Consider the following 18,106-nt stretch of genomic DNA (forward strand, 5'->3'; position numbering starts at 1 on the left):
GCAAGAGGGGACGGTTTAAAATAGGACCCATATCAGCAAATTGCACCTTCATGTAAATACTTAAATGTTATATCAGCCTAGCCTGAATCACTGAATAAGATAAATTCACACTTCTGTGAAATTTATTTGTTAAACACACTGTAATTACTTCTTAGTCACCCAAATTACCCTTAATTCTATGTTTTAAACATTATATGCTTGTTTTGGGCTAACATATGCCATTTAATAGAAACTTAAGGCAAATGTTCCAAATAACCACATAGTTAAGTATAAACATCACTTGATTCAGCAATAATGCATAGCACTATACTTATTAGGTTCAATGGATTTCGTTTATGGAGTTTAAATGCATACACCTGTACAACACACCATTTTAAATTCTCCCAGGAAAAATTAACAGGCCTCAATAAAAAATCTTTTCATCGACCAATATAAACCCTGCTATTTCACAAATCTAAAATACTTATAATGCTCTATTTAAACTCAAAAAATAAAACATCAGAGCCATAAATCAGCATCATTATCACAACAAACATGAGGTAAATGTTATGGAAAACATGAAGGCTTGAGCCATCAAATACTATTCATATGAGGTCATCATACATGCGGAACCTATCAGGTATTGCCATTTTTTAAATATGTAACAATGCCACAGAACTGTACTGAAAATTTAACATACAACAATATTTTCCTTCTGGACCATTAACATTTTGATCTACATCACTTTTCAAGCGCATGCACACAATAATGACCAACTAGATATGACCTAGTTCATGAACACCAAGTCACATCCATCTTGCACTTGCCTTGAAACCAATGATACATGAGCTGGTTTTCAGGAGACAGCTTTTCCAAATCTATATCAGCTCTCCTCGTAGTTGTATTCTGAAAACAAATTACAATGTTAATATTCTATGAGCCAAGGAAGTCATAAAGAGGGAATTTTGAAAATGTATTAGATGTAACTACCATGGGTGGAGGAAAGACCCGTCTAGTTGAAAGCCTGTTTTCATGCTCCAGGTATGCATTTTTTAATATCTCAATTGTATTCGATGTTAGGCATGGCTTGCAGATTAAGCACTGGGGAGCCAAACAACTACTGCAAATCTTCTTTGAGCACCTACTTGCCTCCACGGCCAAGTTCTTAAAGGAAACTTGCATTTCTTCGACATCATCTGGGCTGAAATTGAACAAGTGTCATTGCAAAGTTAAACCTCAAGAAAATATACGAACAAAAATAATATTTTTATTTTTCCCGGGGATATGTTATATAAGCTCCATCAAGACAATTTGAATAAAAAGAGAACTCGAGTTGGAGTATAAAAATGGTAAATAAACAGTTTACAGTTTTGTTAGTTGAGAGACAAATAAATGAAGGACATCATGGCATTTGAGAGGCTGTGGGTTATAACTGATACCCCTAAAAGTTTCAACAATATTCTTTTATCAACAAGGAGTCATTGTTAACCCTTCAGTCTTATTTATGTACTTAGCTGTCATTTTTCAGGTCTCAGTTGATAACATTGAATGACTTCAACATTTCTTTGGCCAATGAGTTCTCTCAATATTATTCCTCAGTTAGCTCTCTGGAAGGCATCTAATTGCCTATCTCATCAATCTGATGTTTTCAAATTACCATTAATCATGGATTACTACTTTTACACACTACATGTCATGCTACAATACCCAATGGATCACCTTTTTTAAATATATAATAATAAGTGATTAGTTTAAATGCAGAAAAAGATCAATTGATGATGAGGAACAAGATAAAATGCCATCCAAATATAGGTAGATATATATGTAAAGAAAAGGCTGAAGCTTGAAGAATGTAACTTACTAATCAGCACTCATTAACCATTACCCCAATAATCCGATTACTGCTACTATCTACAATATTAAATAATAACCTTATAATATACCCAAAATACTCCATTAGTTAATACACCAAGGAAATAATAATTATGAATCTTAATTGTTAAATAGCAAAAAAAGCTGCCCATTTCTTATTGGTGCAACAAGCAACATCTTATTGACTCTTTCAATACATGCCTTTCAGGAACCAATTAACATCATTATTATTTGGAATTACCACATCCCAACCATTTTGAGTACTTAAAAGGGTTCTAATGATCTGATTAGCAGACTTGGTTATCACTTGGTAGCAATTATAAATACTGGATCAATATTGCAATAGGTTATTGTGATGGTGATGAAGGTATGGCAGGTTGTGACATGTAAGGACTTTCTTTTCTTTGATCATTCAAACTTTTCTTTCAAATAAGGTAGTTTGATCTAATTTAAAGAAACAAATGAAAGAATCCAAAAGCAGAAAAGTTGGAGAATAGACTTACTTAACTCCAGTGCTATAGCTGCTTTGCAGCCAGGAGATCATCACATAAATGACTAATTACTTATGATCATCTTCCCATATGTATATTTTTTAAATTAGTAAGAAACTGAAGATAATGAACCTAGCTACACCAATAAATATTATCATGGACCTCCAAACTTGAGATGTTTGGGGACATTCACAAATGCACTAAGATCCCGTTTCCATTTTTATGCTAAGTTCTTCCAATAAAAACGTTAGTTAATTACATTAACCATATAGCCATATACTAAAATTATATTTTAGTTTTTACTTCACCACCAATTAAAATACAGGGTGCAGCAACATAACTTCCTTTTTTTATAAGGCAAAATCCCTCTAAAAAAGGAAGTTATCTTACTGCACCATGTATGTATATTATACGTTTGTTGGGAAGACTGTTAATTATATAAAATGAATCCCATGGAAGATTTGAAGCAATCCCTTACGCCAGAAAAGCTATTATGGCCAAATAAGGAGTAATCAATAGTAAAAATTTTTTCTGTACAATGCTTTACCTATGGTGTAATCCAAATTTTTGAATTCGAGTACCAATCCCTACTAAACTCATAAGATTATATATCACTTGCTCATACAACAATTGGTTGGGCGGAAAATGAGCTGATGACAAGTTGGGTGACATGTTGGCCTAAAATCAAAGCAAATAATATTGGACAAACATAAAAGAGTCAGTAGAGACTAGGCATGGTAAAAAAGGGAAATTGAACACTACAACACTACAATATAATTACTTAAAAACAATACAAATAACTTTTGTTATAATCAAATGAGATTATTACATCATCAATGGAAGTAAAACAAGCTTGCATTATATAATGGCACTGCAAACATATTATATTATAATGACCACTGGAACTGATTTGCTTTTCTATCATACTTATCCTAACAGCCACCATATAATTGACCCTTCAGGGAGTTAAACATTTGCATTATTTTCAAACGTTCATTCTGATTCACAAGGTGGCTTCTTTATAGTACGTGTTCCACTGTTCTGCCCCCTGAATTTTTTGACCAAATCTCACATCAATTTTATTTTAAACAACCTAAGAAAAAACACATAATGACCATGCCAAATAAAAAAATAGCAACTGATTGCTGTCGTTAGCAAAAATATGTTTGCAGAAATAAATTATTTATATGCACTTGTAGAAGATAAGTTCTAAGTATTCTATCAAAATATTATAATACTAGCTACACTATACTAACGTGCTGAAATTATGTTCACTACTTTTAACTCAAAAATTGCATTTGTCCACAATAAGCATGGCATGTTTTTCTCCTTTTCTCTTTACAAAAAGTGACTGAAAAAATTACATCACTTTTTGGTAACTTACCTCCATAATAAATACATTTAAGTCTTCATCAATAATAAAATCAATTCTGACCATCTCAAAAAAGTTCAGACTGTTCTTGTAATGGGATGTTGACTCAATTAAATAAGGCTCCTTAAGCAAATAAATATTTGCAATGGCTTCATACACTTGATTCCATACTTTCTCAGGGGCCTTGCCTGAAATCAGAAAATTCATTACAAAAATCAAAAGAATGATAAGAGTGAAGTGAGATACCCTGGCCAACATAAAAAAATTGCACATTCATAGGCAACTGATAAGTTTATAAATAACTTTGAAGGATGGTGACTGAGAGAGGAAATTTTCAGCAAGTCAAACCTGAAGTGAAGTAATTACTTATCTTGATCACAGTGATACATGTTTAACTTTTACTGCCAAAAAAGCATGATTGCATGTGAGATGCTCAGAACTTCAACCATCAACATAAAATGAATATTGATATGGCTATAATAGAATGGCATGTCATTAACTTGCAAACATATTGAGCAATATCATAAACCAAAAGTGCCATTCATATTACCACATCAGCTATATCGTCCACATGAGGGACCCCATCTGGAGGTCCAAAAGAAAATTTTGTTGATCCGCAGAAAGAGTAACAAATTAAAATGAAGATTTTGTAACATTTAACAAGTTTTAATATTTTTGTTATAGTCACACAAGTGAAATTATTGTTTAATGTTAATAAAATGGAACTTTTATGTAACCATAGAAGGGCCCAACCCTAAGCACATTAATGTATTGAATTAATAAATCTAGGTGCCTGCAATTTTCGTTTAAGTTTTTGGAGTAGGCACACAAGAGCAGCTTCTCATTCCAATATCAACTTCTGAACATTTTTCATGCACACAAAAAGAAAAGAATGTGATTGTTGAGTAGGTGCTCCTATTTCAGTGAGATGAATTTGGAAGTAACTTAATGGTGTCAAAGTTGGTAGTGTACCCATATCTCGTGATGGCTGAAACTACAGCTGTTGACTAGGTAAGAAAGTTTTACACACGTCATAGAGACACATGATGGATACTGTTAAACTGTCTTTTTGATTTATCAGAATTAAATAAGCAATATCTTTCTTAGAGAAGACGTTGAATAGAGGGGAGGTGCATAATCGAATTCTGAGCAAAAGAGAACTTTTCTGTTCTAAATCTGAGATCCAGGATTTCACAGTGATGTTGAGGAACATATACAAGTTCACCAATCAAAGGCTTCTTTGTACAAGAATGTCCGAGGTCTTCCTGAAAACTATCCAGCCATGCAATATTTTGATAAAAATAGCCTACCCAGAACAATGGGGCCTTAGTCCCCTAAGAAGTACTCCCCTTGGGACCTCACACACTTATCCCAGAGTCTCTTCCACTTTTTAAAAAAATCAGTAAAGTCCTTTTTCGGAATGGTCAACAGCTGCCTCGTCACATTCCTGTTTATCTTGTCAAGCGACTGAGGGAAGACTGGGCTTTTGTTTCAATGTTATGGCCATAGACCAATGACTCATCTTTAGTTACGACCTTTCTCAGAACACCTGGGTCACAGTTTGCAGCTTGGAGCAAGTCCCCAGCAACTGTAGCACACACTACTTGACATTGACAACCTCATTATTCTACATTAACCATTTCTCTCAAAATACTACCTTGATCAAAAAGTTCCCGGAATAACCACCGTGTGGTGCTCCCATCGTTCCGATTTGAGTTCTGTTTTTTTTGTTAAATTGGTACATCTGTTGTTGATATTCCCTTTAAATCTTAGTGTCATAACTTGACATTTGCAAAAGTTACGGTCGGTTTTCGGTATGTCCATCAGTGCTTCCTGCGATTTTTCCATTACTTCCTCTCGGCTGCTAAAACGCGTTCCCCGTAATGGTTTTTTAACTCGATTGAACAGAAAGAAGTCACAGGGAGCCAAATCAGGTGAATTCGGTGGCTGTTGGATGGTATTTGTTGCATTTTTCGTCAAAAAATTACGAATAATGATAGCACTGTGCGACGGTGCGTTATCATGGTGCAAAATCCACGAGTTTTCTGCCCACATTTCTGGTCTCTTTCGGCGAATTGCTTCACGCAAACGTCTCATAACGCCCAAATAATACTCTTTGTTTACTGTCTGGCCTTCTGGCAAAAATTCATGATGCACTACACCGTTGTAATCCATGAAAACCGTCAGCATTGCCTTCTTTTTTGACTGAAAACGACGTGGTTTTTTTTGGTCTCGGCTCATTTGGTGAACGCCATTCACTTGCCTGATGTCTGGATTGCGTGTTGTACTCATAAACCCACGTCTCGTCTCCAGTAATGATCCTTTTGATGAATGTGGGATCGGATTCAGCCTCGCAAATCATGTCTTTTGCGACGTCAACACAGTCTCTTTTTTGCATGAAATTGAGGTCTTTTGGCACCAACTTTGCTGCTACACGACGGAAACCCAAATCATTAACCACAATGTCTTGGGCGGATCCATAGGCAATGTTCAAGTCCTCCGCTATTTCTCTGATGGTTAATTTGCGGTTATTGACCAACATTTCTTTTACTTTATCAATTTTTTCACCGACTTTCGATGTCGATGGTCTGCCACTGCGTTCATCATCTTCGATTGACTCACGACCACTTCTGAACCGCTCGTGCCACTGGTAAACAACCGTTTTTTTTAGAGAATCGTTGCCGAAACACTTTTCCAACATTTCCAACGTCCGTGCGCCACTAAATCCGTTTTTTACGCAAAATTTAATACAAGTTCGTTGTTGCAAATTTAAATCCATTTCTGCAATTGTAAAAAATCGCCAACACACACAGAGATAGATGTACTCTTGGCTACGTAACTTTTGCAAATGTCAAGTTATGACACTAAGATTTAAAGGGAATATCAACAACAGATGTACCAATTTAACAAAAAAAACAGAACTCAAATCGGAACGATGGGAGCGCCACACGGTGGTTATTCCGGGAACTTTTTGTTCAAGGTAGTATTGCATGGCTGGATCCTATCCGGACAGATCTTGTATGTAAATTAATGTCAGCTACAGTGGGCAGATTTCTCATTGGCAAGGTATACACTGCACTGGACTACATTCCCATCCATATACTCAAACCATCTCTTTGTGGAGAGAAATTCATTTGTGGTTTGCCAGGACAAATTCACAAGCAACACTGCAGCTCTAGACAAGAATTCATATTAAATTGAGTGGTTTCAGGCATGATGTTTTGGAATTCAAACATAATCAAGAACAGATTGTAACAATTTTCCACTAAATAATTTTATTAGTACTACAAGGTTTTGATGTATTACATCATCTTCCAGGATGTAATACATCACCTCGTCACACTGGTGGAAAACTTATCTGATGGAAAATTTTTACTATCTTTTCTTTATTAAGAATTCACATGTTTAGACCCTATTGGCCAGGTACTGTGCATGAAAAATTGTGATATACTGAAAACCAGGAAGTGGAATAGATCAAGTGCCCTTTTGTAGAGGCCAATGGCCACTTTTAAAAATACTAAAACACTAGATAAAATGACATATGATACGAGTCCAACATACAACACGTCCTTATTGAAAGAAGTTTTGTACAACTAACACACAGATACATCCCATTCCAAAATTTGCCATATAAATAAAAAGAAAAAAGTTACAAATATTCCGCTTCAACCTCGGTGCGGGGCACAGCATAAACACAAGAGGTCTATTTATCCATGGTACACCATGGAAAACTCACTTGTAGTGCCACAAAAACAGTTCAGGGATTCTATATTGTAATTAAAAGGTAGAGGATTGACATCATGACTCTCTCCTTCAAAAGAGATAAAAATATCATGATCTTAGTCCCTGATGTGCTCATGGCACCATGCCACTGTTTCTCTTCTATGAGAAGTCTGCCTACTCAAAGTGGGCATATAAAGAGCATGAAAGAAATTACAAATTTTAACAGTTCAGTGATACATATATGTACTTAATAAAATTAGTTTACTTTGAACAAATGCTAATTTTCTTTCCAAATTCTGGGAACACTGAGAAATTCTGAGTTATTCTGACACCCTTTGAATTCTAGGTATATTTCAGGCACTTTATTTGCTCCTGATTACTAGAAACACACTAACAGATAAAGGTTTGTCCTAATATTTCTATTTTCTTCGTTTGAAATAAAATAAATTGAAAATTTCTATGCCAATTTATATCAACCACATGAAATTGATGTAATGGAACATCTTTCAAACATTTATTTTGGCATGATTAATTTATTTCTGTCATTTCAAAAATGAAATTATTAAACTGGGGATATTAAAACCAATACATTAAAAAAATATATTGACTGGGAAAAAGAAAATTATTTGCTTAATTTTACGTGAATTAATGATAATATTCTGACCAGATAGTTTAATCAGTTTAATGCACTATGTTACACGGTTCTATTCACATATATACCCGGAAGATACAGGAAAATATAAGTATTTTTTTAAATTGGTGTCTTACCTATTGAGTTCAAATAAGCATCAAAAGAGTCTTTCATGGATAATCCTAGGTTGTTGTAATAATTCTTTAAGGAAGGAACATTCCATATTGGAAGATAGTCATCCCCAACAACATATTTGTTCACAATCTCTGAATCAAATGGATAATATTTCTCTGGGCAAAACCTGCATTTTTGAAGAAAAGGTAAAAATTTTAGAAGGCATGAGATAATTGCCATTAGGCAGAATAAATCATGGCTCAACATTTCCAACTTACCTGAAGAGCACATCGCCTGAGTAAACATACACCCGCAATGGATCAATTGAGGTGAGAATTGTATACACACCTATATCAAATTTGTAACCATCTATGAGATAAGGTTTACTAATATACTGCTGCACAAAATTCTGAGAAGAATCCAAATTCATAGTGTCCAATTTTTCCACTTTTATCCCTCGATGACTGTTACTTTTCTGAACAAATAGTATCTCCGGATTCAACTGTGCCTAAAATGAAGGAGAGACAATGCGGTGCAGAAAATGTGGTTACCCATATCAATCTTGGAGTGAAATGACATCCACTAACCCATACTCAAATATAATTTATTCAGCATGCACTATCACCAAATTAAACTTAATAGCCATGAAGCTTGAACTGCAGAAATAATTTACTTCTTGTACTACTTGTACCAGGTTTAATTTGTGCCTCTTTTTGAGCACATGTCAATTTTGTCATGGTCAATAACTAGAGAACTTCCTCACAGCTATTGAATACTTTAATACGGGGTTTAGGGTATTGTAATTTACTTATATATACCGTTCTACATAACTAGTTGAATCGACCTAAATAATTAAACTGAAGAAATTATATTTTACCAAAGAGCTAAGTCAGTCTTTGGACAAATTTAGCTAGAATATAATCGACAATGTATTGATTGCCTAAACCACAATTCTTTTTTGTTCCCTACTCAGTAAGTGGCCTCAAAGAAAAAAATCGCTGAGAATTTATCACTCCCCATATCGGGAACGTTAAGTAGATTAAAATGGACACAATTATGTGATAGTGGCTACCGAAAACAGTTTCATGAAGATCTAACTGTGAATTCCATAATAATTAGATGGGACGATGTTGAATGACCTTATACCTACCTGCGGACTACTTCTTAGGGGACATTTCGTTTTTGACAAATAAAATTATAATTATCTACAATATAAACTTACAAATTCCATTAATTCGTTTTTATTTTCCGGGAGCTTGAAGGTCTTAGGAATATGAGTTGATCCCGACGTTGACAAGCTAACTTTATTTGTAATGAAACCACACCCTGGGAAGTGATTAACCTGCAACATAACAGTTATTATGAGAAAAAATGGTTAATTAGACAATTTGAAAGTTGTGAAATGAATACCTTTTGATGCGGCATCATGCCTTTAAGCATGCTCTTAAGCTCTTTGAATGGATACTCGTGTGACCACAAAACATCCCAATCTGACGTATTATCGCCAAACGAAAACCCGAGCCGTCCGAATACAGACTTAACATGCTTTAAATAGCCGGTTTCCATCTGCGGTTAACAGAAGTTCCATGTTTGTATCAATAGAAGATATTACCAAATAACGCTTTTAGAAAAATATAAGAAACATGACCCACATTCTTGGCGTGAATCCAAACCTTCGGCTTTTCGTAATCACAATCACCATTAAGTTCTTTCAACGTATTATTTACACTTTCGTCCTTCAGACCACCAATGAAATCATACACATTAAATGCTGTTAGGACAACACCTACTACAAGAATAACAAAAGCTAAGTGATTAAAAGAAAAATTCCGGGAAGCACCATCCATTTCCGACATTATATGTACAACTCAGACTCCGAAATCACTACACGTATCTATGCTTTCTTTATTCATTGACACGGCATAGCTAATAGTACTTTTAAATATTACGAATTTCAGCAGTATTTTTTTTCCCTATCAACACGCTCTCTTCTGTTAATCATCAGAACTTCATGACAAAGCCCTGCCAAAATATCGTTTGTCATTTGAATTTAATTTCTCCTTCCGCCGATCATCAAGCAATATTCTTTGGCACGTGGTGTTTTAGGTGGATGCCTCTTTGACATTATCAAAAAATGGGTTTCCAAAATATCTGGTATTCTCACCCGAGGAAATATGGCCAGGGATCCAGGTCATGGTAAGCAATATATTTTAATTCATTAACTATTGCTTGAAAGTTTTTGAAAAACTAATGAAGAGGATAAACATATACCCGATTGGGTAGCCATGTTGCTGTTAACCGTAGACAGTATATTTTTAATATCTTAGAAAGTTTAGTGATAGTGGATCGTAGTAACCATACATACTCAATGTTGTCGATCGGAGTAAATTCTTGAAAGGCAATTCTGATCGAGTAAGCTAAATTTTTATGTTGTTGGGTGTTGCAAGTGATGCTTTGTGTTGGTGATAAATCATTCTGGTGGCAATATGACTCTTTCTTTTATTAATGGTAGTGGGTCATGAAGTTGCTTGGTTATTTGTATTTTGACGGGCTGAATGCGGCTATTGTAGTGATATTGAACTGTTATGTTGTCATTAGTTAGCTGCATGAGTACGCATAACCGTGTGTAGTGGCGCAGAACCCCAAAGTGTTAAATGGCAGTTTTTGTGTTTTAAAGAGGAGTATTGGGCTGAATATTTTTCTCGTATGTGTCAATTGCCGTAGCCATTCTCCATGTCTGTGCCCCATTGGTTACATTGGTACTAACAATGCAATGTTTGTTTGAAGGATCACCAGAGATTGTATCTTCATTAGTCTTCTATTTTTACAGTCGATCCTGTGCAAATAGGCATGGACTTATCAGGAAATACGGCTTAAATATCTGCCGCCAGTGTTTCAGAGAATATGCTGCCGACATAGGATTTAAAAAGGTAAAAATGTATAGCCATACTTCACATTGATTATTTAATAATTTTATTGAGTTCTATTTACATAAATATTTTTCACTTGTTCATTTCAGCTCGATTAATGCCATTCCTGCACCACAGCTTGACTGCGGGTCTCGTATAACTTAATTTTAATGTACAAAACCTCCGCAACTTGTCAAATAAACTTTGAAATGTATTGTTTTGGTTTATTTATTAGCCGCTATCCGTCCACCGCCTCCTGAAAAGAGGGATAAATTTGGGTTAGCGAAGGGTTAGGTTGTTTTTTGGTTCTGCTAATTATGAATTGCTAGTAAGCTCTTTATCATGAGGAACGAGTGTTCTTTATTTGAAATCTATGGTAACTCTCCTGGCTACTGCATTCTGATTATTATTTGGGCCTGGTAATTTGTAATTGAAGTTGCACGCAACCAGTCTCTTGAGATACTCGTTGTGTGTAAGTTACTGGTATTGGTAGAAACCTAAGTGCCTTACCTGTACAAAAGTGGCTATGAGAGGCAAAAGCGATTTCTTTGCTGGTCTGCAAACTTTAGCCTCTCTCTCCTGGCAGCAAATCAAAGGAAAGCAGTCTCTAATTGATAAGCAAGTTTTCCTGAAGAAGTCGTAGCGAGGCGGAGGTGTGCACTGCAGGTATTCTGCTGCATACCTGAGATCTAATAACAAACTGTGAAAATATGTACCACTACTCATTGTGTTTTTCCTTAAGTCTTAAATAGGAAGTTGGGATTTTGTTTAGCAAGCAAAAATAAAATTTCCAACATTGGTACCGGCAAATTGTGATATTTACTGCTTTTAAGAGTTAATTATATGATTCATTGTACTTTATTCGTCTTAAAATATTCTTTTAAAATAGTTCAAATAGAAAATAAACCCTTACTTGTCAAAGTAGTGTAACTGCTATCAGCTGCAATTATCTTTGGGAGGTCGGGTGTCCGACAGTAATCATCACAGCATATGCGAGGCCAGCAGTCGTTGTCACTGGTGCAGTTCTTGATTGGTAGGAATTCTGCTAATGGGTCCTTGTCAGGGCAGTGACGTTGGATTCCTAATATGGCTGTGAAAGATGTTCAGCGGTGTCACCAAGTGGCTTAATAATGATGGGGGATGCTAGGGGTATAGATTATTTAGTGCATATGGCTATGGTTGCTGAAGAAATTTAAAGGGGGGTTGAGATAAATTTATTTAAGAATTTGAAGCTATAAAATATTTAGTCAGCAGGTTGGCTGCACTTAATTGGGTGCCATTGGTGGAATTGAATCCATATTCTTCAATAGAGACACTGGTAGATGTTTTCCATTTTTGGTGCCATATGTTCATTATGAGGGTTGTTTTGAGCTATAACCAAATTTAAATTATTGCTTATTAAAATACCTTGTACAAACATGCTCATGAGTTCACAATTACGTAAACCATGAAATATACTTAAGGATGCATAGTTGCCCATGAATTGTCCCATGTTGGTCAAAGTCCGTTCTGATAAACATGGGTAAACATAGCTGCTGTGAACCACTCTGAAATCATCATCAAAGGTTTCTAAAGAAAATAAATAGATCAATAGCAGTGTGTATACTGAGACCAACAGTCAATTTTAAATTTGCTCTATCAGAAAACCCCAAGTTGCTATTGAGTGACATAATTTTTTTTAATTCCATCGCTTGGTACAACCTAGCAGGAGGGGGTATGTAAACTAAACAAAAAGAATAAGGGATGTTCTGTAGATATAGTCAACTGCACGTGGAAATTATTGGGACAAAATTGAAGGGCTGTTATTACTTGTTCATTAATCCTTCATGCACAAAGGGAATGTGTAGGTATTATTATCATCTGATGAGTCAGGATAAAATTTAGTGAAATTATATTAACATTTGGTTTGCTTCGAGGAGTAACCCTATATTTGTTGGCCAAGGTATTGGGCATGGTAAAATTTCTCCAGTTCCTCGCATATAGTTGATGCATGCTACAAAAAAATTAATATTTTAATCACCTTCTCTGAATGTTACTAGATTTCAACAGCACCATGTGATTATGATAATGCTTCTATGATTCAGTGTGTGACATTGTAGTTTTTAATTAAGATGATGCCAATTAGTCCAGTGCCAATATTTAGCTATTGAGCAATAGTTATATAGAGTTTTTAGCTATAATTCTGGACCAACCTCCATTAAAGAAGTTGAAAAAAATCTTTTTATGCGAGGGGAAGTGTTTTTCTCTGAATATGATTAAGTATGATGCTGTACACAACTTCTTCCCCATATTTCTTTTGTATTTCATGCGCTTTAATGTATTCCTTAATTTTATAGTGGAGTCCAGTTCCTGCCAATTTTAAATGCACTTGAATCAGGCATTCCATTTAAAGTACATTAATATCACATCATCCGTATGGTGTGGGGAACATTCTTTGTCTTGAATATAGCAATTTTTTAACTGTAAGATAAAGAGATTCAACAGTATGTGTGTGACCTTATATTTGAATTATAGCTTGAGATTGAGGCTATCAACCATGACCTAACCGTAGGGGCAATGAGTATGGAGCGTATCTGGCTAATTGTACGAGACAGTGTTATTTCTAGCAATAACTGTTAAAATAGACTTCCACCACCCGGATTGGTTTTATGTTATACGTACGCAAGTGTGTTGGCTTGGGTTTTGGAGGAATTATTCCATAGCGACATCGATTGCTCTGTCCATTTCCAGCCTTACAGCATAAGATGCCGAGATCCTTGTGCAGCGGGCAATCCTCTTTCGTTTTACATGGAAGAAGATCCAGTAACAGCGTCTCTGGCGAGTCCGGACGGTGGTTGGGGGGAGGGCAAACCAGACCCGGCCTTCCTTTACCTGCGGGAAATACCCCTGAAAATTGCATCACAGGTGACCCAATTCGTTCATAAGCGCCCCCGCGATTTCGCATTACCCCGGGCTGTTGCTCGCTGAAAACACGTTTAGTAATAAGAAAAAAGTGAGTGAAAGGGCGACTTTCATCCAACGAGGTGTTTCGTAATTGTCGCTGTAGTATTACGTACGTATGGTTTTGACAATTCGTTAGATGCCGAATTTTAATTGTATTATTGTGAAGTGTATATTTTTATAATGTAAGGAATACAATCGTTTATTGGTGAGAAACTTTTAAAATATATATCAATGTTTTGTCTTGAAGTTCATATTTTCGGTATGAACGCAAAATGCCATTAATTAAGGTTGTGTATGCGCTACCTCCAATTCACGGGACTTACCTTGGTTCGCCACTTGAACTTTCGTGACTGGTTGGACGTCCGCCACACAAAGGCTGGCGAGTTGGAGTACGATGTTCAAGTAAAGTGGAGTACGCCGGGAAGTGCTGACCTTTGTGGAGAGCATGGTGTGTCGACTGGCTAATCCGCTGGAAAATGCGCGACTCGCAGGACGTGCATGAGTAGATTTTTGCAGAGGTTGGGTTCTTTCACTTTCTCTCCGGTTCGGTCACGGGTAACTAGGCAAAGAAGGGATTTACCATACTCTCTCATCCCGAGCTATTTTCCGTAGCTGCCCGTTGTCACAAGGAATGTCAACCATAAACATTTTTCGCAGAAAAATAATTAGCCAGAATCATAGTTTATTGCGGAGCACAACTTTCCCTTCCATGTATGCATGAAAAGTCTGGAGAAACCCTTACCGAGGGAGTAACTTAATCAGGAGGCGCCGATCCTGTTAGAAATTTATGTTTCCCTAATAATTTCGATGCAGATCGAAAATATTTTAACCGTCGACGCTGGAACAACTATCTTATTCAAGGATGGACCTTTTAAGTTAAGAGTAGGTAGTTAGAGGCGATTTGGACATTCTTGGTACTCGATGGCATACTCGGAGATCAATAATCCCCCATTAGTGACCACTGCTGGTCATCCTCCTGACCAGTATTAGTAAACTACCTATTTAATGTTGGCTTTAGACGGCTCCTTGCATTTATTTCGTGTATTTTGTTTCATATGTACTTCCTCTTACTTTCCCTAGATTCAAAAAAATATTACCCTGCAGACCACCGCTAGGGTGTGAATTTTGGCCCGAACATGACCCTACCGCGGTCGGACGTTGTTACCGTATTGTTACCTTTCTCAATATAACATCATCATGAAATTAAGTATTTTCACTTAACATTACGAAAAGTTATTAAATAATAGTGTGAACCAGGAATTTTTCGTGAATTACCATTTGAATACACCAATAGTGGTGCTGTTGAAATTTGAACACAAATTAAGGCTGCTGTGAAGTATTTTAGCAGTATTACATTTTGGGCCCCTTTTAAGTACCAGTGCCCATGTACGATGCATTCGCTACTCCATTGAGATGACTGGATAAGAAGAAGGGGAGGAAACAAGTAAAGAGGGTAGGAACAAAAGCTATAATACATCCATCCTAGGGAAAGAGAGGAGGATTATTGTGGGATTTGGGCCACACTCTGAAGTGTAGTCAACTTTGAGCTACGTGTATGAATGATGGGTTTGGGTTTTGTGTGATACATCGGTTTCCTAGTGAGAGTACTTATGGGGTTTAGTGAACTCAGTCATTGGACTTCATGAAAACTGAAACTATTACTACAGCTTATCATTTATCGCTTTATGAGGCATATAATCCATTGGAATAGAAGGAAGTCAATCTCAATTGGAACATTTGTGTTACCTCCTGTCTATGATAGGAATTCAAAATATTCAGTAATCATGTGGGAAGGCACTTGGCTTTCGGGTGTCCTTCACGGTTGACTCACCTTCAGTTGTAAGTTCCTCTTTACTGATCCTGCTGGTGATGCACCTCACTCAGAGCTATGGGTAACCCTGGTTTAACTCTAATTGTTCCTATGCAAAATGAAAGGGAAACCTCAATTTCCTCCTTCAACCTCAACCTACTAGGTAAATAGTTGGAGACATTTTTATTAGCCAAAGAAAATTTTAAGATGAGGGAAACCTGGAAGTCTTCAATCTTTATTCAGAAAAGAAACACTGCAGACTCCTGAGAATTAATAGCATTTACAGAAAATAGGTTTGATGCGGTGAAGCAAATTGGTGATGCATTGAACTGCTGTTAGTGCAGTGATATGTCACAGAGTAAGAATATAGACATTAATGCCCTTAGTGCATATAAACATTGGTGAGTAGAGTAAAACCAGATGACCTCATTGGAAGCAAGTTGCCGTTGGAGTCTACATTCTTTGATGTTAATCTCTTATGCTGCCTTTCTATCATGTTACCTTCATGCATGTTGAAGCTCTGGAGATAAAAAGACTTTTTCCTCCTATTTCTCAGACTTCACCTGTGTTATATGGTTCATACAGCTATGCACACAGAAGAAAAATGTACCTCTTCCTACAGCTTATTTATCATTATATCTTAAGTCCTAAATTTGTCCTCAGAACTCTGACTTAAATGGTGTTTATCATTGAAATTTCCATGGTTAACAGCTTTTAAATCACATTTACAAAGTAACCATCCTCTGAGATCTGTTAGCTATCCAAAAACTATAAAAATGCTGTATTTCTACTAAATACTTTATGCAATGATACTTTTCATACTTTTTCTTATTTTTCATATGTTAATTGCCTCTTATCTTCCAAAATCGAGCAAATCTCCACTTGAATGCTCTTTTGTACATTATCTTGTTTGATATTTAATTATTTAATGATTAAAATAAATGGCATACTGTTTAACCATGTAATCTCATAAAGAAACCAAAAGACAGTGTAATCACACAAATTATTTTAGTTACAATCCCAGCTGTTTATCCGAGGAAGTAGGTTTTGATGTATTGATGAAATTCAAAATACCATAATAATATAAAGCTTTACCACAAATCAAATTTTTTGACAGAAATACACTTAAGGCACTCCCTTATGAAGTAGGTGCACTTGGAATTGACTTCTGTGGCTCATTCTGTGGCAAGCAGTTACATTTAACTCAACAAGGAATGGTTCCTTTTTTATTTTTGAGCTCTGGCTGAAAAGCTCAAATAAAATCAAAATGTATGCATTATTTTAATTTGATCTACCTTTCTTCAAGACTTCTGTGTATTCTCCCTTGTATGACCATTAGTGCCAATCTAGAAGTCAAGGCTTACATCTGTGAGCCATGACGCACTGTTAGCTTCTTCACTCTGCTTAACCTATTATAGGCTGTGTATATGCTCCAGTTCCCTCTCTTAATGATATACCTGACAAATTAACTTACATCTTTGCTCATAGAAGTGGTAGGTATTACAGATTGGACCAAGACATGTGGATGAGATTTTGTTTTTCATTTCCTTCAATATTAGGTACCCTAAAATGGTGGGAAATAATTCTTACTTTTTGTCATTTCCATTAAAAATGTAGGGGCATGACAAATATTTATTCCCCTCTCATCTCAAATTTCAGTAGCACTTTTACTTTCTTTTCAATTGGGTTCTGGGATCCCATAAAAGATATATAACAAACGGGAGACTAAAAGAGGAGCTACATGAGTAGCATGCTTAGCGTGACCAACGTTAGAAAGGAAAATATCTATTTAGGGTATATCCAAATTCACTTGCTCAAACAAGGGAAAAATAATATATTCATTTATTTTTTACAGTTTACGTTGAACTTTTACATTTTATTTCAATTTAATTTTTTTTTTTTTTTTAGCCCTTTGAAAGGAATAGATGTCTTCACTTCCCCCAAAGCTGGTGGATTTTAACACCCCTAAAAAGTAATTATAGACATTAGCATTCAAATAGGCCTTTAACATGCTACTATACATTTGCACCATACTTTGCAAGAAATTAGATGTAGTTGTGGACATCTCAATTCAACAATTTCAGAGTGTAAAAATCATTCGCCTTGACTTGGGACTCGAACCCAGATCCCTCAATATCACACAATGCGCATTAGCGGATGACTCCGTTAAAAGTTACTGTTGCGGCATCTCCCGCAGTTTCTTTGGAATTTGTAGTTGTGGACATTATTCAACAGGATCTTTCTCTAAGAGATTATTAAAAC

At 35.9% G+C, this 18,106-nt stretch overlaps 3 protein-coding genes across 4 annotated transcripts; 1 reads left to right on the forward strand and 2 right to left on the reverse strand.

Annotated features, from left to right (window-relative positions):
* Positions 1-78: 78 nt before the first annotated feature.
* LOC139698838 (probable tubulin polyglutamylase ttll-15) lies at positions 79-10,079 on the reverse strand. The gene is made up of 9 exons (XM_071597773.1): positions 9,835-10,079; positions 9,593-9,748; positions 9,405-9,524; positions 8,461-8,690; positions 8,206-8,369; positions 3,727-3,902; positions 2,890-3,020; positions 970-1,180; positions 79-885 (listed from the first exon to the last, which is right to left on the reverse strand). Exons 1-9 carry the CDS (start codon positions 10,036-10,038, stop codon positions 772-774), a joined length of 1,506 nt encoding a protein of 501 aa, XP_071453874.1. The 5' UTR covers positions 10,039-10,079; the 3' UTR covers positions 79-771.
* A 169-nt stretch (positions 10,080-10,248) lies between these two features.
* RpS29 (ribosomal protein S29) lies at positions 10,249-11,305 on the forward strand. The gene is made up of 3 exons (XM_071597705.1): positions 10,249-10,378; positions 11,013-11,112; positions 11,202-11,305. The coding sequence occupies exons 1-3, from the start codon at positions 10,317-10,319 to the stop codon at positions 11,208-11,210; spliced, it is 171 nt and encodes a 56-aa protein (XP_071453806.1). The 5' UTR covers positions 10,249-10,316; the 3' UTR covers positions 11,211-11,305.
* On the reverse strand, positions 11,243-14,502 carry LOC139698789 (uncharacterized). Of its 2 annotated transcripts, none has more exons than XM_071597704.1 (5): positions 14,358-14,502; positions 13,753-13,962; positions 12,005-12,181; positions 11,602-11,780; positions 11,243-11,347 (listed from the first exon to the last, which is right to left on the reverse strand). In XM_071597704.1, exons 1-5 carry the CDS (start codon positions 14,479-14,481, stop codon positions 11,330-11,332), a joined length of 708 nt encoding a protein of 235 aa, XP_071453805.1. In that variant the 5' UTR covers positions 14,482-14,502; the 3' UTR covers positions 11,243-11,329. The 2 variants fall into 2 exon arrangements, with proteins under 2 accessions (XP_071453805.1, XP_071453804.1); XM_071597703.1 differs by having other exon boundaries at positions 13,753-13,977.
* Positions 14,503-18,106: the final 3,604 nt, after the last annotated feature.

Source organism: Hetaerina americana, unplaced genomic scaffold (assembly GCF_022747635.1).
Source record: "Hetaerina americana unplaced genomic scaffold, ioHetAmer1.1.p SCAF_9, whole genome shotgun sequence".
In the NCBI taxonomy this organism is placed as follows: Eukaryota; Metazoa; Arthropoda; class Insecta; order Odonata; family Calopterygidae; genus Hetaerina; species Hetaerina americana.

Excerpts from the sequence above, each read along its gene's own strand:
- RpS29 (XM_071597705.1), top strand. The coding sequence starts at position 10,317 with ATGGGTTTCCAAAATATCTGGTATTCTCACCCGAGGAAATATGGCCAG. Across the intron at positions 10,379-11,012 it reads GGCCAGGGATCCAGGTCATG|TCGATCCTGTGCAAATAGGC; the intron begins GTAAGCAATATA and ends CTATTTTTACAG.
- LOC139698789 (XM_071597703.1), bottom strand. The coding sequence starts at position 14,481 with ATGCTCTCCACAAAGGTCAGCACTTCCCGGCGTACTCCACTTTACTTG. Across the intron at positions 13,978-14,357 it reads AGTTCAAGTGGCGAACCAAG|GGGTATTTCCCGCAGGTAAA; the intron begins GTAAGTCCCGTG and ends TGCAATTTTCAG. Across the intron at positions 11,781-12,004 it reads CAGTTACACTACTTTGACAA|ATCTCAGGTATGCAGCAGAA; the intron begins GTAAGGGTTTAT and ends GTTTGTTATTAG.
- LOC139698838 (XM_071597773.1), bottom strand. The coding sequence starts at position 10,038 with ATGTCGGAAATGGATGGTGCTTCCCGGAATTTTTCTTTTAATCACTTA. Across the intron at positions 9,749-9,834 it reads TTTGGATTCACGCCAAGAAT|ATGGAAACCGGCTATTTAAA; the intron begins GTGGGTCATGTT and ends TGTTAACCGCAG. Across the intron at positions 8,370-8,460 it reads TCAGGCGATGTGCTCTTCAG|GTTTTGCCCAGAGAAATATT; the intron begins GTAAGTTGGAAA and ends TCAAAAATGCAG.